Source organism: Amborella trichopoda, chromosome 6 (genome assembly GCF_054954075.1).
Source record: "Amborella trichopoda isolate Santa Cruz 75 chromosome 6, AtrichopodaSantaCruz75HAP2 v2.0, whole genome shotgun sequence".
Classification (NCBI taxonomy): Eukaryota; Viridiplantae; Streptophyta; class Magnoliopsida; order Amborellales; family Amborellaceae; genus Amborella; species Amborella trichopoda.
The window spans coordinates 24784634-24806700 of NC_142341.1; the positions used below are offsets into that span (position 1 = coordinate 24784634).

At 37.5% G+C, this 22067-nt stretch overlaps 1 protein-coding gene across 2 annotated transcripts in view; it reads left to right on the forward strand.

Moving 5' to 3' along the window:
• The first annotated feature begins 205 nt into the window (after positions 1 to 205).
• Positions 206 to 22067, forward strand: part of UBP5 (ubiquitin-specific protease 5) — a 34124-nt gene continuing 12262 nt past the window's right edge. For both annotated transcript variants that reach the window (XR_016057914.1, XM_006850274.4), the window contains exons 1-8: positions 206 to 504; positions 1828 to 2070; positions 4147 to 4291; positions 10210 to 10269; positions 10346 to 10441; positions 13652 to 14062; positions 18260 to 18400; positions 18535 to 18705. Coding sequence is in view for 1 of the 2 variants with exons in the window: in XM_006850274.4 (XP_006850337.1) it covers positions 380 to 504; positions 1828 to 2070; positions 4147 to 4291; positions 10210 to 10269; positions 10346 to 10441; positions 13652 to 14062; positions 18260 to 18400; positions 18535 to 18705 (1392 nt within the window). In the remaining variant the exon portion in view is untranslated. The remainder of the gene's footprint in view (positions 505 to 1827; positions 2071 to 4146; positions 4292 to 10209; positions 10270 to 10345; positions 10442 to 13651; positions 14063 to 18259; positions 18401 to 18534; positions 18706 to 22067) is intronic.

Here is a 22067-nt window from a genome sequence, read left to right on the forward strand (position 1 = left end):
CGGTTCCCGAGTCAAACGACTCTTCTCCAACCATTTATGAAGCAAATACATTAGTAACTGACGCAATCTCAACCGTAAATACTCAACAAAACCATCATACACCGTTATCCATCAAACTTGGAAAACAATCAATTTCAACCGTTTTTATGAATCAAACACGGATGGCGCGAGATTACGAGTCGTTTCGTATGTAAACATGCGATCAAAGTCGACAGCCTGTTACCCAGTTTGAGGTCGCTTATCCTGGCGCAGGATTTCAAAGGTAACAAAGAGGCAGATGGGATAGAGGGGGACGGCCTCACAACTCTCTCATATGTATGCCCGATCTTGTTTAGAGTGAGAGAGAGAGCATTGAGTTTGTAAGATTTCAATTGCTTCAATGGAGAGTTCAGTTTGTAGCCCACAGCTCACACCTGAGGATGAGAGGTTCGTAATCAGAGACCTCACTGCTTCGGCCGAAGCCCATGTCAAAGAGGGTGACATTTTTTATATCATCACTTTCAGGTTCTCTCTCTGATCTCTTTTCTCTGTGCTTGTTTCCTCTCCTTTAACTCTGTACTTCAAACCCTAGCCATGTGATTCATATAGCTGATATCCTCTGCAGGATCTCTATCTCTCTCTCTTCCCTTCTTTTCCTATTCTTTATCCCGTTCTTCGACTCTTAAGCATAACTCCCTCATTTTGGCTGTGAATCTCTTTATACTGTCATGCCACCCGCATGCTCTCTCTCTTCCCATCTCAATCCCTTACTTCAGCGGAGTAACGCTTCAACATTGGAAGGGTTTTTGTCCCTATTTATTGTTTAGGGTTTCAGTTGTTGCAGAGCAATTAGGCCTTGCGGTATCTGATTTATTTTTCTTTATCAGAATGCAGCTGAACTGGCTCTTTTTCACTTGGTCTTTTATAGTTTTGGAGATCCATTGTAGTTCTTGGTGCACATTATTAAACTACATATTAGAATATATATTGGAAATCAAAATTGAATCTCAAAGTCTCAATTTAATCCATAAATTCATGATGATTGCTATGTTCCTTCAAATTTTTTCCTCTATCTTTTAAATGCTTTTAACTAGATTTGGAAAATCTTTTGGTGTAGTATTTTATCCTTGTTCATAAGCTCATCACACACACAGACTAACACTTATGATGGAGAATATTCATAAAAGCTCTTGTAGATATTAATTTGCAAATCATTTTATCTCATTTGGAATTATACTTGGATAATAGACATCTACACTTTACACAGGAAAAAAGTTCCATGCTTTATTTTACTATTACTTGCTCATGTGGAGCTTTGGTGATCTGATCTTGTTATTAACGCACAAGTTACACTGTGAACATAGTGCCTGTGGCTGAGAAACTTGATTTTGTTATTTTACTCATATGGATTTGTTTTAAATCTTAAAAAAATAAAAAAGGAGTTCTGGTTCAAGCTTTAAAACAGAAAGCAATGCCTCAAGGAAGGTTTTTTCTTCCTCCTAGTATTGGGATGTGGCTAATTGTAGCTTCTATCTATTTCGGATTGCTTTTCGGGAAACAAAGTTGAAAATTTTGATATTTGTAGCCATTGTTGCCCATTTTCTGTAAATCCCTCATTGATCTATTGTTAGTGCATTGCTTCTAGATTCTGGCAATTTTTTTCTATTTATTTCTTAAGAGTATTTTGAACTTATTATGGTTTTGAATCCATGACATTGTATAGAGTTTTCTAATAAAAAACTAAGCTATACAGATTCTTTTCTGAATGATACTGAGAAATTTTAACTATACTGATAATGATGAACTAATTGCATTTTTCTGTATTTGTTTGACTTTAATTGTTAGCAGGTGGTGGCAAGAATGGCTTGAATATGTCTATCAAGATATGACAAGTACCACAAACAATGAATCCTCTTCTCATTCTTCCAATTATTATAATCCCAGGAGGCCTTTAGTTATTGATAACTCAGATTTGATATCGAACATGATATGTGAAGGCCCTGATGTGGATATAGAGCTTCATGCTGCTTTAGTAGAGGGCACTGACTATATATTGCTTCCGGAAGATGTATGGAAGCAGTTTCATAATTGGTGTGTTTCAGTTCTGAATAAATTTTGAATGCTTTTATTTTATCTTGCCTTAATGCTCATGGTTACTGGTTTAGGGAAGCTATTTGATGTCTATCTCTTTTGATTCCTATGAGAATTATTATATAGCTAGTGATGCCATCTATATATGGTCCGACACGTCGTTTTGCTTTTCTTTATCAATTTGATGCTACCCATCAAACTTTTGGTTGCCCTAGTGCAACATACATTCCTCTGTTAATGGGTGGGTCATGGGCCTCCTTATAACCTTTGCATTGCATGAAACTCACTATCCCAAAAAATATCATTAAATGGAGTAGTATTGGTTGAGATTGAAAAGGGAAGGTATTCATTTTAACGTAGGAAATTCATTTTTCATGTTACCATGCAAAATGAATTTGATTAAAAAAGTCGGTTTAGTTAAGATGGTATCTGGATAACATCTATCCTTATAGAAACTTTTAAAGGGGAGGGAGAGTGCTCATAAATGTTGGAGAATCACTAAAAATTAATCAATTTTCCCAAAAAGAGAAATTACCAAAAATTACCATTGCTTGGCTGAGCATTTGAAATAAGTGTCAAAAACTTATGTGATTGGTTTTATAGAAAATCCATCTTCCTTCTTGACTACATTGTTGTGTCCAATGTTTGGGCAGCCAAAATGCCTAGGCGGGACCTAGGCAGGTGTCCTTGCTCCTAGGTGCCTGCCAAGGGCGGGCAAGGTGCTGCCTAGCAGTCGCCTCAAGGCGGGCACCTAAACTTGGCCGAGGGCAGAAAAAGGTCCTCGGCCTAGGGAAAAAAGTTATTTCTCCCCAAAAGAGAAAAGGAGGGGGGGGGGGGGGGGAGGGGGGGGGGGGGGGTTAGGGTGCAACCTAGCCCCCAAAACCCCTAAAAAAGCATAAGCCCGCTCAATAAACTTACTAAAGTGGCTTATGGGTTTTAGGATTATATCACTGATTTTTTGCTGCTTTAATGGAAACCGATGTTTAATTGGGAGGTTAATTTGAGGAACTGAGTTGTGATTTTCATTGATTATTTATTTCAGAAAGATAAAAGTACTAATCTCAATGATATGTGGCACTAAATGTGCAAGGGACCCTCATAAATTAGGGTTAGTTGCATGTTTTGGTTGGATGGGAGATTAATTATAGGAAAAGTAAGAAATTTGACTAAACCCACAAAATATTATAAGAAATTTGACAGATCAGTGCAATATATGGTTTCATATTCTGCAGCAAGGAATTTGTGTGATAAAGTAAAAAATTATTGTGTGTATGCCTTCATGTATGTATTTGAAGTGGTTGGGATATTGTTGTTTGAAATAAATAGACTATAGCACCAAAAAAGTGTCAATGTTTGAAATAAATAGACTATAGCACCAAAAAAGTATCAATGTTTGAAATAAATAGACTATAGCACCAAAAAAGTGTCAATGTTTGAAATAAATAGACTCTGGCCAAGGTGTAGCCTGCCCTCTCCGTGACGGTGTTTCTGGGCGCCTTCCTAGGTGCCTGCCTTTGTTTCTCTGAAGGTTGGTTGTATCAACGATCTAGATTGTGAGTAACGTAAGAACATTTCAATTGTTCTTACAATGAGAGCCATGCATGTCTATTTTAATGGCGCATTTAACACACGTGGGGTTGGGTATGCCAAATCTTTTATTTTCTTCCATCAGGTGATGAATGTTGAAAATTGAATATTACTTTTCTTTTTTCCGTTGTTGTATGTTGGTGCTAGAGAACGCTTTGATGATTTGTAGCTGATGGTTAGTGTGATTAATGCCTGTCTGCTATGTTGTATGTTGATCATGTGATACTTTCTTACCATCATTTTCAGGATTGATAATTTATTGCTGCCTTTTTTTACTGTTACTGAGGATGATTTGATGTAATTGGAAAGTCAAGGCTGTCAGTTTGTGCTGGCGTGGAGAATATAATGTTGACTTCATAATTTATTCACAATTATTATCTTTTCTAAGACTTACGTGAACGAAAGTTCACTCAAAAATGTAATCTAATTTTGTGCATACACGATCATTGGAAACTCAGCTCCAGAACCGTAATGAAATCTTGTATGCAGGTATGGAGGAGGGCCGGTATTAGCGCGTCGAGTGATCAATTTGGGATTGTCTCAAATGGATTTAACTGTAGAGGTCTACCCTCTACACCTCCAGCTGCTTCTGATGCCAAAAGGAGAACAAAATACTCTTAGAATTAGCAAAATGGTTGGTTGCTCTTATCGCATGTCTTTATGATAAATTTGAGCTTCTTTGGTAATTACTGGGAGAGAAATATCCTGAAATGATACATCATTTATGAATTTCTGACATGTTCTGTGGTTTTGTACTGACATTTCTTTGAAAATGGTATAATTATTGTGTGAAAAAATGTTTAAATATCTAAATCATCTGGTCAGTAAATTTAAAGATTTTGGAAAATTTTGAAAAGAATATCACTGTATATAATTAAATTTTTAATGTCATGGACTTTCTTTTGATTGTACATATGAATTTCTGACATGTTCTGTAGTTTTGTACTGTCACTTCTTGAAAATGGTATAATTATTGTGTGAAAAAATGTTATAAGTATCTAAATCATCTGGTCGGTAAGTTTAAAGATTTAGGAAAATTTTGAAAAGAATAGTGCGATAAATATTTAAAATTTTAGTGTCATGGACCTTGTTTTGATTGTACATAAAAGTACATAATTTTTCTCATGCATATTATAAGAATTGAGGGAAAACTTTCATAACTTCCATCTTTTAAAAACTACATAATGTTTGTCATGTGTACTTAGTTCTTTATTGTGAAATGATAAATGTTTCTATATGTTTATCATGTGTTTTTGTTTTTCTGTTTTTTAAACTCATAGTTGGTACCCTTTTTTAGTTGTAGTTAGAGAACGGATAACATCATTCTCCTCAATGTCATGTGTCCATGCATGTTCTTGTGAAGGATGATCATTGTCCTAAGCTCTAATTCAATTGGCTGTTATTTTGAAACAGCAAGGTTTACAGAAATTTTGGCAAAAAATGAATCTTTGAATTTTTTGTTGTTTTCTTTTTCATGCATCTAGAGTATTTGTTTTGTGAGAGAGTTCTCTATCAGCATTAGATAATGTAAACTCATGGTGTGCGAACTTTGAACTCATATGTATATGACCTTGAAAGCTTTTGCTTCTTATCTACTTGTTCAATGGAACTCCCATGATCATGTCCGCCTTTGTTACAAGAATATTTTAGTCTTTACCAAAAATTGCCTCTTCTGCTAAAAAATACATGCCTGAGTAGTGCATAATTGCTTTACATAGATCTTTAGGAGGCTAAGAATCATCAATCGCATTATTCATAGGAGAAGCCCGAAGAGCCATGAGAGAGAAACACTGGGAATTTGTATGGTGGCCTCAAGGGACTAAAGGAGTGGTGGAGGTTGTGGATGGAGGTGAATCCTGCTCAGTTTTACTTTGACTTCTGTTTTCTGGATAGATCCACCTACGTGAGATAGCTCACAGTCCTCCTTCATAGCTGAAGTCACAGCCTTGAGATGCATGGAAGTTGTATAAGGTCAGCATGTAACGAGAAAGGCTATGCTGTTCTGATAGATGCAGTGGATGGCCAATAGTTGTGCTGGACAATTTCAAGATGAGTCTTATAGCTTTAGAGATGTAGTTCTCTTCGGATCGTAGTGCCTTGCTCCAATACCATTTGTGGGGAAACAGGGTGCTTGGTCTTGTTAAGCCAAACACTAGCCTGAACAAATTGTAAGGAAGGACTGCCTACACTTTCGCACTGCACATCACATGGACCACTATTGAACACAAGCTCCTTCGATGTGTTGCAAATAGGTTTATGATGACAATCTTGCATGGCTTTGTTGCAAATAGGATTGGTAACCTCAAATTTGTAACCTTGAATGGTGGCAACTTAGAGACTGTGACAATCATTGCGATCACTATTGTGCTGTCAAATGGAGGACCAATACTGCAATCCCAGAAAGTGAATAATGGCACTGCAAACTTGTCAGTCTAGTGCAATGCTAGAGAAAGAGAGAGATAAAAGACAGAGATGCGCAAAGGTCTAGGGAGGGAACATTTCCAAGGGAGAGGGAGCTCTTTGCTTTTCATTTTTGCATGATGATGGGGTCGACCACCTTATATAGTGGTGAGGAGAGGTTATCTCCTCATTTGAAAATGTGGGGTAGCTACAACAAAAATACGAAGAACTTATAATCTAGGTAAAATAAAGCAAAATAAAACCCAGATCGAATCTGACTTGTCCTACAATTTCATGCAAGAGATTTTATACTACAAGAACACTATTCAAGTTTCATGCTTGCTTGGTTTTGTTGTTCCATTTCCTCTAGGAGCATTTCAGACACCAAAGTACAACACTATTGACATCCCTTATTTGTTTGGTTAGCTCAATCCATATGCTGTAGTTGTAATTTGCTTTTTGATTTATTGCTTAGTTGTTCTGCTGATTTGTTTGCTCAAGAAGAAATTTGGAGGATGGTAGGTGTGCTTGGACAGGTTGAATCATTTTCTTCGGAGTGGTTTGAATGCCAGGAAAAGATGACGAGTGTGGCCATTTGGGTTTGCCCATGCAATGGAGATTTACAAGGTGGGGGAATTATGTACGGTGCTCAACTCAGTTGTGAAATTTATTGAAGCAATTTAGTAAATTAGCTGTTACAAAGGTTCCAACATCTCCATAGTAACGGATATTTGGATTCGAATAATGGTCAGGGTGTTAGACCTTTAGGATAGAAGCATATGCTTGTCTGACAATTTGTGTAGGAAACTCCAGAGTGGTCACTTTCTTGAGGAGCTTGCGGATGGTGATGATCCAAAGCAGTGTTGTTTTAGGTATTGACATGGTTGCCTTTGTCTGTGATTGAAAGGTGTCAGTCAAAAATGTGGTGGGCCGGGCATTCGAATGGTCTGGACATTACCTTTGATCTGCATGGAGTTGTGGGCGACATTTAAGAGACTGAGACTCATCTGCAAGAGAGGTCTTGGAGAAAGAGATTCATTGGAGAGTAGAACCTTGAGAGAGCCCATGTAGATTGCTACAAATTGCATGCCTCCATAGAACTCATGCATGTGATCCGATCAGATCTAAATGCGGGAATCTGGATGAGACCATGAAGTTAGCAGTAGTCTAGGCACCCTGCTATCAAGCTTGGAAAGCTTGAGGGGGGACCTGAGTTAATGGTCCCAGGTGTAAAACAGAATCCAAAGACGGTTTCACTTACGAATTTGGACTTTGGAACGCAAATTGGGGGAAACATATTTGGTCCTACGTGTGAACAAAAACCAAGGAGAGCTTCGAACTTGAGTTGGGAATAGAACTTGAACTGGGGCTGATGTATTTGGTCTCAGATGTGAAATAGAACTTGAGGGCTTTGGTCTTCAGTTTGGGACAATGTTTTAATTGGGGCTGAGGTGTTTGTTCCAGGTGTGAAAGAGAATCAAAAGAAAGCCATGGAGTTTGCATGAGTGGCATTGAGGTAGCAAGATTTGCTTGTGGAGCCTTGCTATCGACAGGCTTGTGCATGATGGAGCCCATTGATTCAAAAAGTGGTCCACCACATGCCTAAGCGGCTAGGGGGGCTAGGTGCATCGCTCAGGCCTTGGCGGCCAACTAGGCGAGTTGTCCTTGGGCGCCCTGCCTAGGGATCCTAGGCGCCTGTCTAGTACCCTGCCTCGGCGGGCTGCTTAGGGGATTGCACCCTCCTAGGTGCAAAAGTACTCATCTGATGGGATATTTTTGTCTTTGTTTGGATTATAAAAAAATTCATGATTATACATCTTTTATACAAAATTTGGACCTAAAACAGTATTACTGGACACCCCTTGCCCCCTTTTGAACCTACCTAGGTGACCCCGCCTAAGCACTTGGCGTCCTAGACCCCCCCCCCCACCCCCCCTGGGTATCACTAGGTGTTTTTTGGAACACTAATGGGGTCAAAGAGTTTCAGGGATCCTAGATGAGGTCATGGTACTTGCTAGTAAGGAACTGATACCAGACCTGCATATAATTGGGCAAGAATTCCTGAGATGAGCTGACAACATGCATAATTGTAAGGGAATTCAGGCATCGAGTTGCGAGGTGGACAGCAAGGAAAAGTGAGGAGTCTTGCTTGAGGTAGTTGGATTGTGTGATCAGCTACTAGCTTTGTAGTTAGCTTGGAATGAGGTGTTGTTTCTCGGGACAGCAAGAGATGATTGACAGAAATTGAGCGCAGGTGGAGCTTGCAATCGGGTGTGGTTTCTCGGGACAGCAAGAGATTGACAGAAATTGAACGCAGGTGGAGCAATGGCAGCTGCTGGCGTGTTTGCCTTGAAGCAGACCCAGAGTTGTCAATCAGTCAGTACTCCAATCATGGGGGTGCCATTTGGACAGCAGTTTTGAGGGAAACTTGGTGCAACGGGTAGAGAACTCATGCTTAGGGAGATTGTTAATCTCCGCACAGTGCCTGAGGCACTGGGCTGGCAACTGGGAGCGAAATTCGCTTTAGATCTAGGTTTGTTTTACTTTATTTTAGCAGTATTGTTGTTGTTCTTGTTGTTATTGTTATGGAAGTAATTTCTGTCCAAATCTTTAGGTGAGAAGCATGATCCATCCTCACCAATATATAAGGGGATTGATGATTCCCTCATGTAACACACCTAAAACTGCAGAGTTCGGTCTACCTTGGAAATAAAATATTTTTTGATGAAAGCCTTGGAAATAAAATATTATTTCCAAAAGCCTTGGAAATAAAATATTACTTCCTCTTTTTTTGACAGAAAATTAGGTTTCTCTCTTCCTTCCTCGCTCTATAGAGAGACTCCTCTCTCTCTCTCTCTCTCTAAAAGGAAAGAGGGGTCCTAAGCATTCTGAAAACTCTCTTCTTTCTCTTTTGTCTTATGCACTTGTGTGAGACATCTATGTTTGCTATACTGTTATTCTCTTTTCACATTTACATTATTAGCCCCGTATTCAATTATATGATAGTGATTGCGACAACTTTCGCAACTTTATGTTGTGAGCCTTCGGGGCTCCTAGTTTGAGGTTGTGATGTGTATCTGTGCAGCTTGTGTTCAACAGTGGTCTAGAGCACTTTTGAACTTGATGTGCCCTAATAGAGTGGGGCCAGTTTCCCATTGACGAATCTCACTTTGTGGTATGCAGTAGGGGATTCAACGGTGATATCTGTCCATGAATCCGCTGGCCATGGGAAACTCAGTACTTGTTTTTGGTGCTGGCATTTAGATCTCAATATAGGTTTTGGGGCTATCAAATCCCAATATTTGGATATTTGAGCATTGCTTGTGTTCCAATGAGTGGTATCTATGTGAATATCAAGTGGCATCAGAGCAGTGCTTGGAATTTGGGACTGATATCTAAGTTGTATCATGAGCAGTGTTCTGGAAGAATACAAGAGGATCAAAGCAGTGCTTGGGAATGTTGTGAATGGTATCATGAGGATGGCTCAGGAATGATAATACGAGTGCTGCTAGAAGATGGCTTGAGAATGATATATTTGGCATCATGAGCAAGGCTTGGGAATGGCTCACTCTTCTGTAATAAAGTAGGTCTCTGGTTTAGCATGTTAACTTGTATCGAAATGTTAGACTTTGATGCCTGTGATTCCTAAGCTTGCCTCGTCAGTAGGTTTAAGCCATCATTGGAATGCGGGAAAGACATTATTTTTAGAGATAAACATCATTGTAAAGAAGAGATGGATTGCATGGTTTTAGAGAAAGGGAACCACAGTGGGTTCCACCTCACCAATATCTGAGTCATCTCCATCTGACCTTTTGTATGCATTAGTGTCATGCATTTTAGAAAACTCAGAATATGATCTGTTTGTGTTGGCCATATCGTCATTCTTTTGGGTTATATATAAATAGTTGCTTGGTGTATTTTATGACAGAGTAGTAGAAAATTTTGATATTCTGACCCTCTTTGCAGGAAACAACAGAAATAGTAGGAGAAATTTGTATGTATTTCATCAAATCAATTTGCTACCGATTACTAGGAATAACATTTGATGCACTAATGATGATTAGAACCTGTTTTTATCAGATCATTTGCTCTCAGATTGTAAGTTTACCACATAACTAGCAATTCTTGAATCCTAATAGTTTGCTTTTTCAGGAAACGGTGGGAGAACTATATAGAAGGGCTTGTGACATTTTTGAACTGAACGTGGAGCAGGTGAGGTAAGCACATGTGTTCATGCTTAAATTGTTGGTGTTCATTAAATTGCTCTTTGTTTTTCTGCATGTTTCAGGTGCGCATATGGGACTATTATGGACAGAGAAGAAATGCTTTGATGACTGACATGGATGCAACACTTCATGATGCGAATATACAGATGGACCAGGATGTGGGTTTACACTTGTGTTTGTCAACCATCTCAGTCTTTTGTTTTAGTTATTTCTTTTATGTTGTTTTATGATGTGTGATGGATTATTTAAAGGAAAAATTTTATATAAGGGTGAGGCCCTAAACAATCAAATTAAGGCGCACGTAAAAAATTCTCTAGAAGAGGTTGTTTCAACGCCCAAAAATCCTCAAATTGGTCATCTTGACCTCAAGATGTATGCACATGAGAAAAATAGATTTCATGTCATGGAAATAGTGCATATTGTAAATGTCAATTTTCAAGTGTTTATATATCTGCACGATCTGTACTATTTTTGAAGCTTTAAATTTTATAATTAGATATAAAAACAATTTTCTGACCATCACAAAGTCCACTAGTACTGAAACAACATCTTTTGACACTATTTGAAGGTGTGCCTTACTTGGATTGTTTATGGCCTCAGCCTTATACAAATCACACCCTTATTTAAAACTCAAATAGTCCAGCTGCTTTTTTTGGTTATCAATTCAAAGGATGCATGTAAACTCTAGTCTTGAAGATTGTATGTTTTTAAGAGATCGAAAATTGGACTTACAACTTTCACAAGTGTTTAAGCAGTTAAGGTGTTTATAATCCATAAAAACTGATATTGCATTTTTTGATATGTGAAAGCAACTGTTCGTGCTTCACAGGGTTCCATCTTGGTTTTCCCTCACTTTCTTTCTTTGTTTTTTTTTGGCTTTTGTGTGTGTGGGGGGGTGGGATGTACTTGAGCACATAAAGTTGTGCATTTGTGAGTTTTGTTTTAGGTTATGCTTTAAGAGGTCAAATAAACTGTATGGTATGGCTTATATCCAAACCAGTGTAGGAAAAATCGAACCGGAGCACTTAATTGGACATGGGGCCTGAAGCGGTTCAACTGCCTAACAGGGTAAGTCCGGGGCGGTCAAAAAAGTGTAAAAAAAAAATGTACGAAAAAAGTCTAATAAAATAGAATATTTAAAACATGATTAAACAAAGCACATCCACATGAAGTTGAAAATTAATGAAAAAAATAGATTTTAAAGAATCGATTTGTGCTCAGGGGTATATTTGAAACTTTTCAAAAAATATGTGAAAATGTAAAAATAAGTATTAATGGCCAATTTGTTTTTCAATCTTTGCCAAAATGATGAAAAACATTAAAAAATGCATTACAAACAAAATCACTTCTTTTGGGATTATATATTTTTTTGGGAAAATGACCTTTACCCCCTTCTTTGAAAATTGCATCCTTATTAGCGCCTTGGGTTCACCAAAATCCCTTGTACCCCATCAAATTTAAAATTTTAGAGCCGTTAGCCCCCTAATTGTGTTTTTCTTTGTTCTTTTACAAAGTTGATTTTTTTATTTTATAAAATTGTCCTTTCCCATTCTCTTCCATTGCCTAAAACCAATCTTACCTTTGTGGATCCCACTGTATAAATGTAGACATGAAAAGAAAATGAATTTTTCTTTAATATTATGATCTATTTTACAATTACATCAATTGCTTTTGAATTTGAAAAATGATTAATCAAGATATTGTTACTATTGTTAATGGATTATTATTATTTATTTATTCATTTATTAAAAATTCATCAAAAGAGATGAAATATTTAACAATTAATTATTGATGTTATTATTATAATTATTAATTAATCATAATAATTATTATTATTATCAGCAATAAAATTTGTACACCAAGTCACAAAAAAAAAAATGGATGACTAATGTATGGGTTTGGCATTTTGTAAAACAAAGAAATCAAATTTGTAAAAAGAACAAAGAAAAACATAATTACGGGATAATGGTCCCAAAGTTTTAAACTTGAGGGGGCCCAAGGGATTTTAGTTAACCCAAGGGGCTAATAGGACTAGAAATTTCAGGGAGGGGGTTAGAGGTCATTTTCCCTTTTTTTTTTTCAATTTTTTAAAAATACCTGGCCGATTCACCAAAACCCACTGAAACCGGAGCTGGCTAGTGGCCGGTTCCGATCTAACTGGGCGGTTAGAATTTGAACTGCCCGATTTTTCCTACACTGATTCAAATTTTGGTTTATGAGGGCAATCCACATACTGGAGTTAATTTTGGTTGTCTTTCTAAGTGGGATAAGTTTCAGATTTGCAAGACATTTCTGTTTGAAACCAATAGGATTGTTAATGTTTCATATTTATTTAAATCAGCAACAGTTTTTATTAATAAGAAACGATCCAATGCATTTTGTATCACTCAGGCTGCAATTGGTTAGAGATATAGGAGACATCTCACCACAGATTTGAAATCCTTCATGGCAACTTAGGTAACTAACCCAGAGCACGATTGGCTTCACTCCAAATGTGGGATAACGAAAAGCAGAATTGAGGAAGACAGCAAATATAATCGTAGCTGACCCTGGAACTTGTTCTGTCCAATGTGCCCAACTGATGACATTCATCGGTCTCCTTTGATAATAATTGGGAGCACTGAGCTGTGAGCTCCCAATTGATGGCCAGTCACTTGTGTCTTGACTTCTGCCATTGTGGAAATTACAGCTATGAATAGGATGGGGAAATGACATCGAAACCTTGCTCACTTCATCTCTAGACTACTCCTGACACTAGCAGCCTTGCAATTACCATTAGAACTTCTGTCAAAATTCAGCTGCAGGCAACCTATAGGTGATGGGCATGGTCTGAGGCACAAGCACCTACTAGAATCAATAGCCCTTGAATTCTTAATGAAATTTACAAGTCCCAATGACACCTGTATTAGAGTATCAAACGTTGAGGCTTTGTAGTTCTAGCGAATTCTGAATGAATAAATTGTTCACCTTTTGCTCATCTCTATGTTGAAACATCCTTTTCTGCTAGAGTAAACTGGTTAGGTTTGCGGAGAAAAAGTCATGCAGTGGTTCTGAACTTCTCCATTCCTTTTTTGGGCTGCTGGACGCTACAACCCTTTTTCTTTTCATGATTTCTGAATACACCACACAACTCTATATAGGAACTTTGGCTCTTCTCTGTTGGCCCAATTGCCATCTTGATGAACAATCACAGTGAGGCAGTGATCGATCTGAACCATCTGTTTCATTCTTATGTATCACAGACTGTGTACTGGTGTTGTATTGCTTCTCAAGTCTATTTTTAAGGACTCTCCGTTTTCTTGTTTGAGATTTTTAAAGCATACAGTGACCATAAGAAGTAAGCCATTAAGTATTTTCTTGGTGCCCAGATTTTGCTAGAGGTGCAAGGTGATTGTGTTGCATTTGGTGGTAGCATGAGTTTTGAACTGGACAATGGTGCTATGGGGAAAGAATTGATATCTCTTGTCGAACCATGTAAGTCTAGTTTATCAGTTGCTGGGGGTTTATGCACAAACAAAGGTGCTTCCCGAAGTTGCAGTTCAGAGTTGTCACAAAGCCAGATACTACCTTCCCCAGTTAGAGATGTTGAAGGGTCCTGCGGCATAAATAACAGTAGTCTTAGAGGAGGTTCTGGTGGTTTAACTGGGCTGCTTAATCTTGGGAACACTTGTTTTATGAATAGTGCAATCCAATGCCTTGTACACACACCAGAGTTTGCTCAGTACTTTCGAGAAGATTACCACCGAGAAATCAACTGGCAGAACCCTCTGGGGATGGTTGTAAGTTTCTCAACTCTAACTCTACCAATGAAGTTGATCAGTTTTTTATCCCTTTCATTTCGGGTTTTTATTAATTGTATTTTTTGGTCTGATAAATTAGTACCTGACTGCTTGATAAATTTTGGATTATTAACGGATTGATAAATTGATTACAGATTAAATAAACAATTCCAGCATGTGGCACATGTTTGTGTTTCTACATTAGAGCTTCCTTCTGACTTGTGCATAGAATTAAGACCATCTGATTAGCTTATTCTACTGGATGCAGGATTTTTTTAATTTTTTAATTTTTTTTAATTTTAACATTCAGAAAGAACTGTAATTTCATTGAAGGTGATTTTGTTTATTACTATTTAGATTTTGCCCCACAGTTTACATCTCAGTTGGTTTCCCTTACATTTAAAAAGAAACATGTTGGTGTTTTTCTTTTTCTAGAGATTTTGTTCTGCTTTCATACATTATTTATCTTTCTTTTTTGAGTCTAAGATTGTACTTCTGAATCATCATTGTCTGAATTGCATTTCATTTGAATTGAGGCTGTGCAGTGTTTTAATATTTAAAATTTTATTTATATGCATAATTGCATTTCATTCGAATTGCATAATGATCTTTTGATTGATTGGACAGAGCCTAAATATTTTCGAGTAATTTTTTTTACAAATAAAATTGCAATTTAACATATATATAGGATTCATGATAAGATTTGGCAATTGAACATATTTTCCTTACTTTTGTTCTTAATAAGGGCAAGAATGGAGGAACAATATTCATGTAGCCGATCCCAAATAATTGGGATAAGGCTTGGATGTTGATGATGATGACCATTGTTAGAAAAATCGGGCGATTTAACTGCTAATGGCCCCGTTAGATTGGTACTGGCTAGTAGCCGGTTCCTGTTTTGGGCGGGTTTGGTGATCGATCGGTATTTAAAAATAAAAAAAATAAAAAAAATGTATATAAATTCCTAAAAACAAGGAATTTGGTTTGTAAAGATTAAAAGTTGTTTTTGTCATTAATACTCACTTTAATTAAAAAATCGTTTCATTAAAATATATTTTTTCATTAATTTTCAACTTCATTTGAATGTGTTTTGTTTTACTCATTTCTTATATGCTTTTCATATTTTTAGTAGATCTTTTTTTGTATCTTTTTTATTTTTTTAATATTTTTATGACCGCTCGGGACTTGCCCGGTTAGAACGGTTGAATCGGCCGGTTTATCGGTTAGGCCGGTTAAACCGCTTCCGGACCGATGTTTGGTTAACTATTCCGGTTCAATTTTGGAAAAGTTTTTATTGATTTTTTTTTTAAAATTGCAATTTATTTGGATATGCTTTATCTAAGTGTCAAACCTAGGTTCGGCGCTTAGTAGATTTATTGGATTGTTGCAATGTTGACGATGGGATTGGCAATGAAGAAGATGATTACAATGAAGCAAGTGCAAAGGAGCAGATGAAGATGATGATTATGCTTGAGCTGCAACTTTTAGAGTTGAAAGCTTAAATTTTAATGTTCTAATGTTGGGAGTTTGATCATAAAACTTTTTATTGAATATTTATAAAAAACCAACCTAGTTTCTAAAAATTGAGCTGAGTTTTTTGATCAGATTGGTTTCAATTGTCAGCCTTGCTAGTCTACTCTGAAAACAAAAAATAAAAAAATAGTAGACGCTTAGAACGGGCTTTTGGCTGGTCAGATCATCTGCTTCAACCAATCCATGGTTCAGTCCTTTGTTAATCGCTTGTAGCTCACATCTGGTGGGACAAATTTTCATTTTATTGATATTTTGGCTGTAGTGATAGGGTTTCTAAAATCATATATAACATCCTTTTCATAATGTGTTCTGCTGCTCTATCCACAAGAAGGAACAACATCCCTGCTTGGGGTTCATATGCAAGAAAGTTTTTTGGATGAGAGAAGTATTTCAAAGTAGCAGAATCCATTGGATGCAAAGCACCTTGCAGCCAAGAACTGGAATGTTATGATCGGGAAAAGACACACTGATATACAGTTTCATATGAATGTTATCAGTAAAGTGTAGCTATTCAAAAACAAAAGACGGCAAGCATGACTTGTGAAATTGGATACCTATGCCCTTCCTTTATTATGGAAAAAAATCCAGAAATGCTCGGGAGTGATGTTGGACAGCCAAAGGATTCCTTCTAATGATGATAATCCATATGGTCGGGAGGGGGATTTTGACTGGCTAATGTTCCAAATTTAACTATAAAGAGAAGAGTTTTGTGACTTGTATATTAATGCTTGGGGCTCCAACCAACATAAGAAGCATTATATCTTGCAAGTCGCCATGCAGGATGCTGATATGTCCATACGGGGTTGTATGTGGTGCTACTGTTCCATTTATTTCGGTAAATTCTTTCTATGTTGAATCCATGCTTGAGCCGGTATTGGCCATTGAAATTTGAGTATTATGGCTCAAATTTCATCCCTCCTGGGCAATGAATACTAAGAAGGTTCAAGATGTCCCATTGAGATAAAGCTTGGACAAGGTTGGGTGATACATGGTGTTTTGCAATGTCAGAGGGGCGGAAGGAGCAAAAGTTTGGGCACAGTTTAGATTTGTGGATCATTATCTCTGGATGATCTGGATGTAGTTCAAGGAATTTTAAATTCATTAAAAGGATAAAATGGTTGGTAAGAATGATGATATATGATATTTCTATAGAACTTGTTATAGATGCAACACCTCAAAATGTGGTTCAAATTGTCATATAGATAATGCAACTGACTAAGTGGTCTCAGGAAAGTTCCGTTTTGTTTTTTGGTCAGTAATTGCAGTGAAATAGCTACAGTCCAATTTGTATTAAACATTCAATGCTGCATATTATGTAGCTCTAAATTGAAAGGTGTTCTCTAATAGTGGAAGGAATCTCTTAGATGGGTGATATTGGGTGACTAATTGGTGGAGCCAAGCAACCCCGAACTTTATTTATAATCATCCTTGTGTTCATCTTATTGAAGAAGTATATGTACTAAGTTACAAACTGCTCAGTGTTGCAGGCCTTTTAGGATCATAAGCTGGTTTAAATAATAGGTTGCTCAGGTAGGTAATGCTTGATTCAGTGCAATCTGAGAAGCACAATGTAATTGCAATGGTAGCTTCTGGGTTTTTTGACTCCCTTGTACCTCATTATTAGAGTCACCAAGCTTCTTGTTTGTGTCTTTGGGATGATTGAAATGGGGTCAAAGGCTCACGGTAGATTAAAGTTATGAGGACAATGGTTTGTGTAAGGACATTTAGATTACCTTAACAGAGAAAGGCAAATTACGTGGCTTACTGGAAATTCATGTACTTTTTCCCACCTTGAAGTAATCCAATTGCACCGACTTTTCATGCCTGCAGCTTTCATTGGCAAGTTCATTCAACCCTGCCGCATTGTTCGCACATCATTAAATCTTCAATAATATCCTTGATTTATGGTGTGCTCGAAGACAAGTGAGTCCATAAGAGTAAGTAAAAGCTTGTACATCATAGGAAGTAAGGACATACAGGGGTTAAAGCCCTCAAATCAAGTGGAAGCCACTCAATGTGGCAACTTTGAGGTTATGAGCGTTAACCCAGCAAACCGACCCAAAAGAACAAAAAGCAGGAAAAGAATATGTTAAACATCATGTAGTTGTAAAATCATCATATGCTTTGTTCCTATCTAAGAAATGATTATTTTTTATTACTGTGATATCTTCCAAGTTGATAAATTGTTTGATTGATGATCTGTAATGACAGTTTGGGTGAGTTTTGTTTTGTATGCTTTCGAGAGTTTGTTTTATTGGTTTCAAATCTTTTCGATATCCTGTTTGATGCTTAGTGCAAGTGCTTTCAACTTCCAACACATAACAATTGGCTTTCCCACATTGTTGCGTAAATCATCGCAAGAGCAATTCAATCATCTTTTAGCTTATGTGGTCAAGGAAAGACATGGACTACAGAATATTGTTACTTGGCTCCTGGCCCAGTTAACAATATTGCCTAATCCATGGATCTTTTTCGTTTGCCTAGTTAGCAGTGCTTGCAAAATTGAGATCTCTCTCTCTCTCTCTCCTGCCCCCCCTAGAAGAATTGTATTAGTGAGAGATCAAAGTTTTCAATAGAATATGCAGGAGGAAATCAATTAAATGTGAATTCCTGTATCCATTGTGGTATGAGCACTAGTTTATGTATTCTGTTGATGTTATGTAGGGTGAACTTGCTTTAGCTTTTGGAGACCTGCTAAGAAAATTATGGGCTCCTGGGCGTGCTCCTGTTGCTCCTCGTCCATTTAAAGCGAAATTAGCTCGTTTTGCACCTCAATTTAGTGGATATAATCAGCACGATTCGCAGGTTTTCTCCTGAGTTTGACATTGTTTTGGATATTGTCTGAGATGGTTTACATGTATATTTATGTATTTCTGTACATATTATCCCTGTCTCAAAGATAATCAGAATGATAATGGTAACTAGGCCGATGTCTTCAGGAGCTTTTAGCATTTCTGTTAGACGGGCTTCATGAAGATCTGAATCGTGTAAAATACAAGCCATATATTAAGTCAAAAGATGCAGATGGGCGGCCTGATGAAGAAGTTGCAGATGAGTATTGGGCGAACCACATCGCTCGGAATGATTCTATAATTGTTGATGTATGCCAAGTGAGTATTTCATTCTAGGATACAAATTCACTGTTGCAATTAGCATTTAGCATTTATATGCAGGATGTTGAATTGTCATGGACACATGGTTTTCTATTTGCTCTTGATGCATTTAGTATCTATATTGATGTTATCAACAATATTCTTCTTCCTTCTTTTTTTTTCATATGTAGTTGTATCACAATGTTCTTCCAGTTATTCCCCAGTTAGGGACATCTCTGGAACTTGTTTCTAGTGCTTTTAGAAATAGAGTTCATCTTTCATTTATATAAATCTATTCGAGTGCATTCATGTATACATGTATAGGTGAATTTGTGCATACATTGCCTGATGTGCTCAGAATATGAAATCCATGGATAGATTTCATTGCTTCCAAAATATAAGAAAAAAGTGTAATGGAATAAATGTTTTCATTTTTCATTATTTATTTTTGTGATCTTTAACTAGATTTTCCTTTTTGAGAATAAATGACTTCAGCTGTGTATGACGTAATGAGAGAGCCCTAAAGAGGGGCCCAAACAAAAAATCCAGAAAGGCTTTTACAGAAAAGAAAAAACAGAAAACGGCATCCTCGTTAGGCTGTAGATCTATTAACTAGAAATCTATCACTGCTAGCACTATCCTTTGCTGAGGCGTCAGCAGGCAAATTCGCTTTCTCCCAGGTATGTTTGTGAGAGACTTTCATGTTGCAAAATGAAACCAAAATTTGTTCGAACAGCCGTTTCGTGTACCAAGGATGGTTGGCCTCCTTGTGGTGACTATCAAATCATATCCTTCATGCCTTCCACGACAAGAGAATGACCCCAGCTTGTATTGAAAAGTTTTAGCCCTTCCAACAGGATGGTAGCCGTCACCTTTGTGGAATCTGTAACCCCAGTGAATCATGAAAAGAGAGAAAACAGTCCCACATACTGTCACTGAAGATACCACTCACTCCTTATAAGCCTAGGGAGCAACCATCAAAGTTGAGTTTGATAGCCCAGGGTGGGGGAGCCAACTATAGTTACCCGAATTTTCTATGAAGGTAAATTCCGTTTCGGAATCTCGATTCGGCGTTTCCCCAGGCGAAAGTCGATTCTAAAATAAAGGAATCGCGTTTCCATTTTTTGCGGAACACGATTCCACCTAGTTTAGGAATCTTGATTCCTGGATTGATGGAATTAAGATTTCATATCGAGTACTTTTTAATTCTTAGCTACACAAGGATTCGATTCTGCTTGAGAGAAACGTTGATTCCAAATTTTCTAATGTAATAATGTTTAATATATGATCGGCACCGTCATTTCTTTAAATTAAATAAGAGGATAAAAATGCTTTTCTTTAAGTAGAATAAGAAGATAATAAGGATATGAGCGAAGTGCCTTGTGTGGTGTTTTAGGTTAAATTAATCATTAGATATCAGAGAAATTGACTAAAAATTGAATAACTCAATTTTCAAAAGTCAAAAGACTCAAAACTACATTTAACAAAGAAGAATTACTATGTCATGTACTTATTTTATAATTCAACGAAAGGAGATAAAGCGAGCTTGCCTTTGTTCTCACTCCTTGCATGCCGTAGACTAGCTCCAGACCTTTTAGGCATAATAGGGTTGTCGGCAGACCGAGTCCATTTTATGGGATTGTCTACAAAGATATCATATAGGTTGACATTAGTACTTGGAGTCTTGGACTGAGTATATACAGACCAAAATTTGATCTTGTAGTAATGGGTAAGTTTATATATTTTTTGAGTACTTCTCTTGGAGGGAATTGGTTTGCAATTCTAGTAAAGGGAGAATCTCAATTCCAATATGGGGAGAATCACGATTCCGGAATGGTGAGATTGTTGATTCCAAATTGATGAGGACAACGATTCTAGAGTTTTTGGAATCACGATTCCAGCCACCACCGAAACAAGTGCGGTTATGTGTGATTCCATATAGATATGAAACGCGATTCCAACATCAAGGGACATCGATTCTTGCAAATAAGAAACACGATTCCTAATTTTTTGAATCACGATTCCAAAATAGTGAGAATCGTTTTTCTCAAATCCGAATCGTACGAACATCGATTCCTAAATTCCAAAACTTTTGATACACTCAATTCCGCGATTCCGATTCCAAAAACGATTCAGAATCACAGATGTTTCCAACAACTATAGAGCCAACCATGGATTTGAACTAGGAACCCTCATTAGCCTAGTGCTTGGAATGGAGCCCCGGCTTAGAGAAAGTCCAAGTAGGACAATCTCACAAAATCTTTATGATTGCATGTACAAGAAACTACCATGGACCTGATCTTATCCTTTGGAACAGCTGCTCCCTTTAATTTCAAAGATTCTGGAGCTTCATAAAATCCGTTAAGATCAAATTGTGGCCAACATATTAACCCTCAAGGAACAGCCCCGCTGCTGGAAATAGTGCTGAAAGTAAGTCGGGTATAGTTGTCGGGCATTTTTAGGCCAGAACCAATTCCCACTCAAAGATACCAAAAATGAAAGGAATACCTGGACCTCCATTGAACAGTCTAGGAAGTCCATTGATTCTTCTGCATCCTTGCACATTTGGAGGTGGTCCATAGTAAGTGCCTTCTTGGAAATGGCCAGCCCATTAAAAGTTTTGATCTTCGAGGGGACAGGTGTGACCCAAACTAGTTAGCAATGATAGGCCTGCTTTCGGTGGATGTGGAGATGGTGTACATCAAAGAGACCAAGAAGCTACCTGAAGAGTTTGGTGTCCAAATTAGCTTGTCCAAACACACTTGGTCGATGAAATGGGTACCTAGGAGATCCAAGAGAACAAAATCAGGGACCTTCAGATCACGAAGATCCAAGACTAAGGAGCCCATACCAGTTGTCCTCCGAGTTCTTTGAAAGATCAAACCATTTTAGACTACAACAATGGCAAAGAAGTCCATAAACAAGCTTTCTAGGGTAAATTAGCATGCCTGATGAAGCCACCATAAACTGTGACTATGTTCTTGGGAGCTACCCAGTCTCGTCTAAGCCATACTTACCTTGAACAACCGGCTTCCATAGGTGGTCATTTTTATTTGCAGATCTCCACCATCATTTGCATTGCAGGGCAGATACATTCCTTGTTTACTTGATTTAGAGACCATAGTCCAAACAATAAGTGGAATTTTTTATTTCAATCAAAGCCCGACTGAAGGAACTTTCTCATCACGTGCCCTTATTGACAAACATTGTCATTCTGTAGTGGCATGTCGAAAACTGGGATACCGGACAAGGTAGCTTCAAAGTGGGTTATCCTCCGCCCTAGTGACAAGCACCTGTCCTTCCATGATGTGAGCCTTGTTTTGAATTTTTTTATCATCCCATCCTATTGTGCCTTTCTAGGTTTGCCAAGACACAACTGG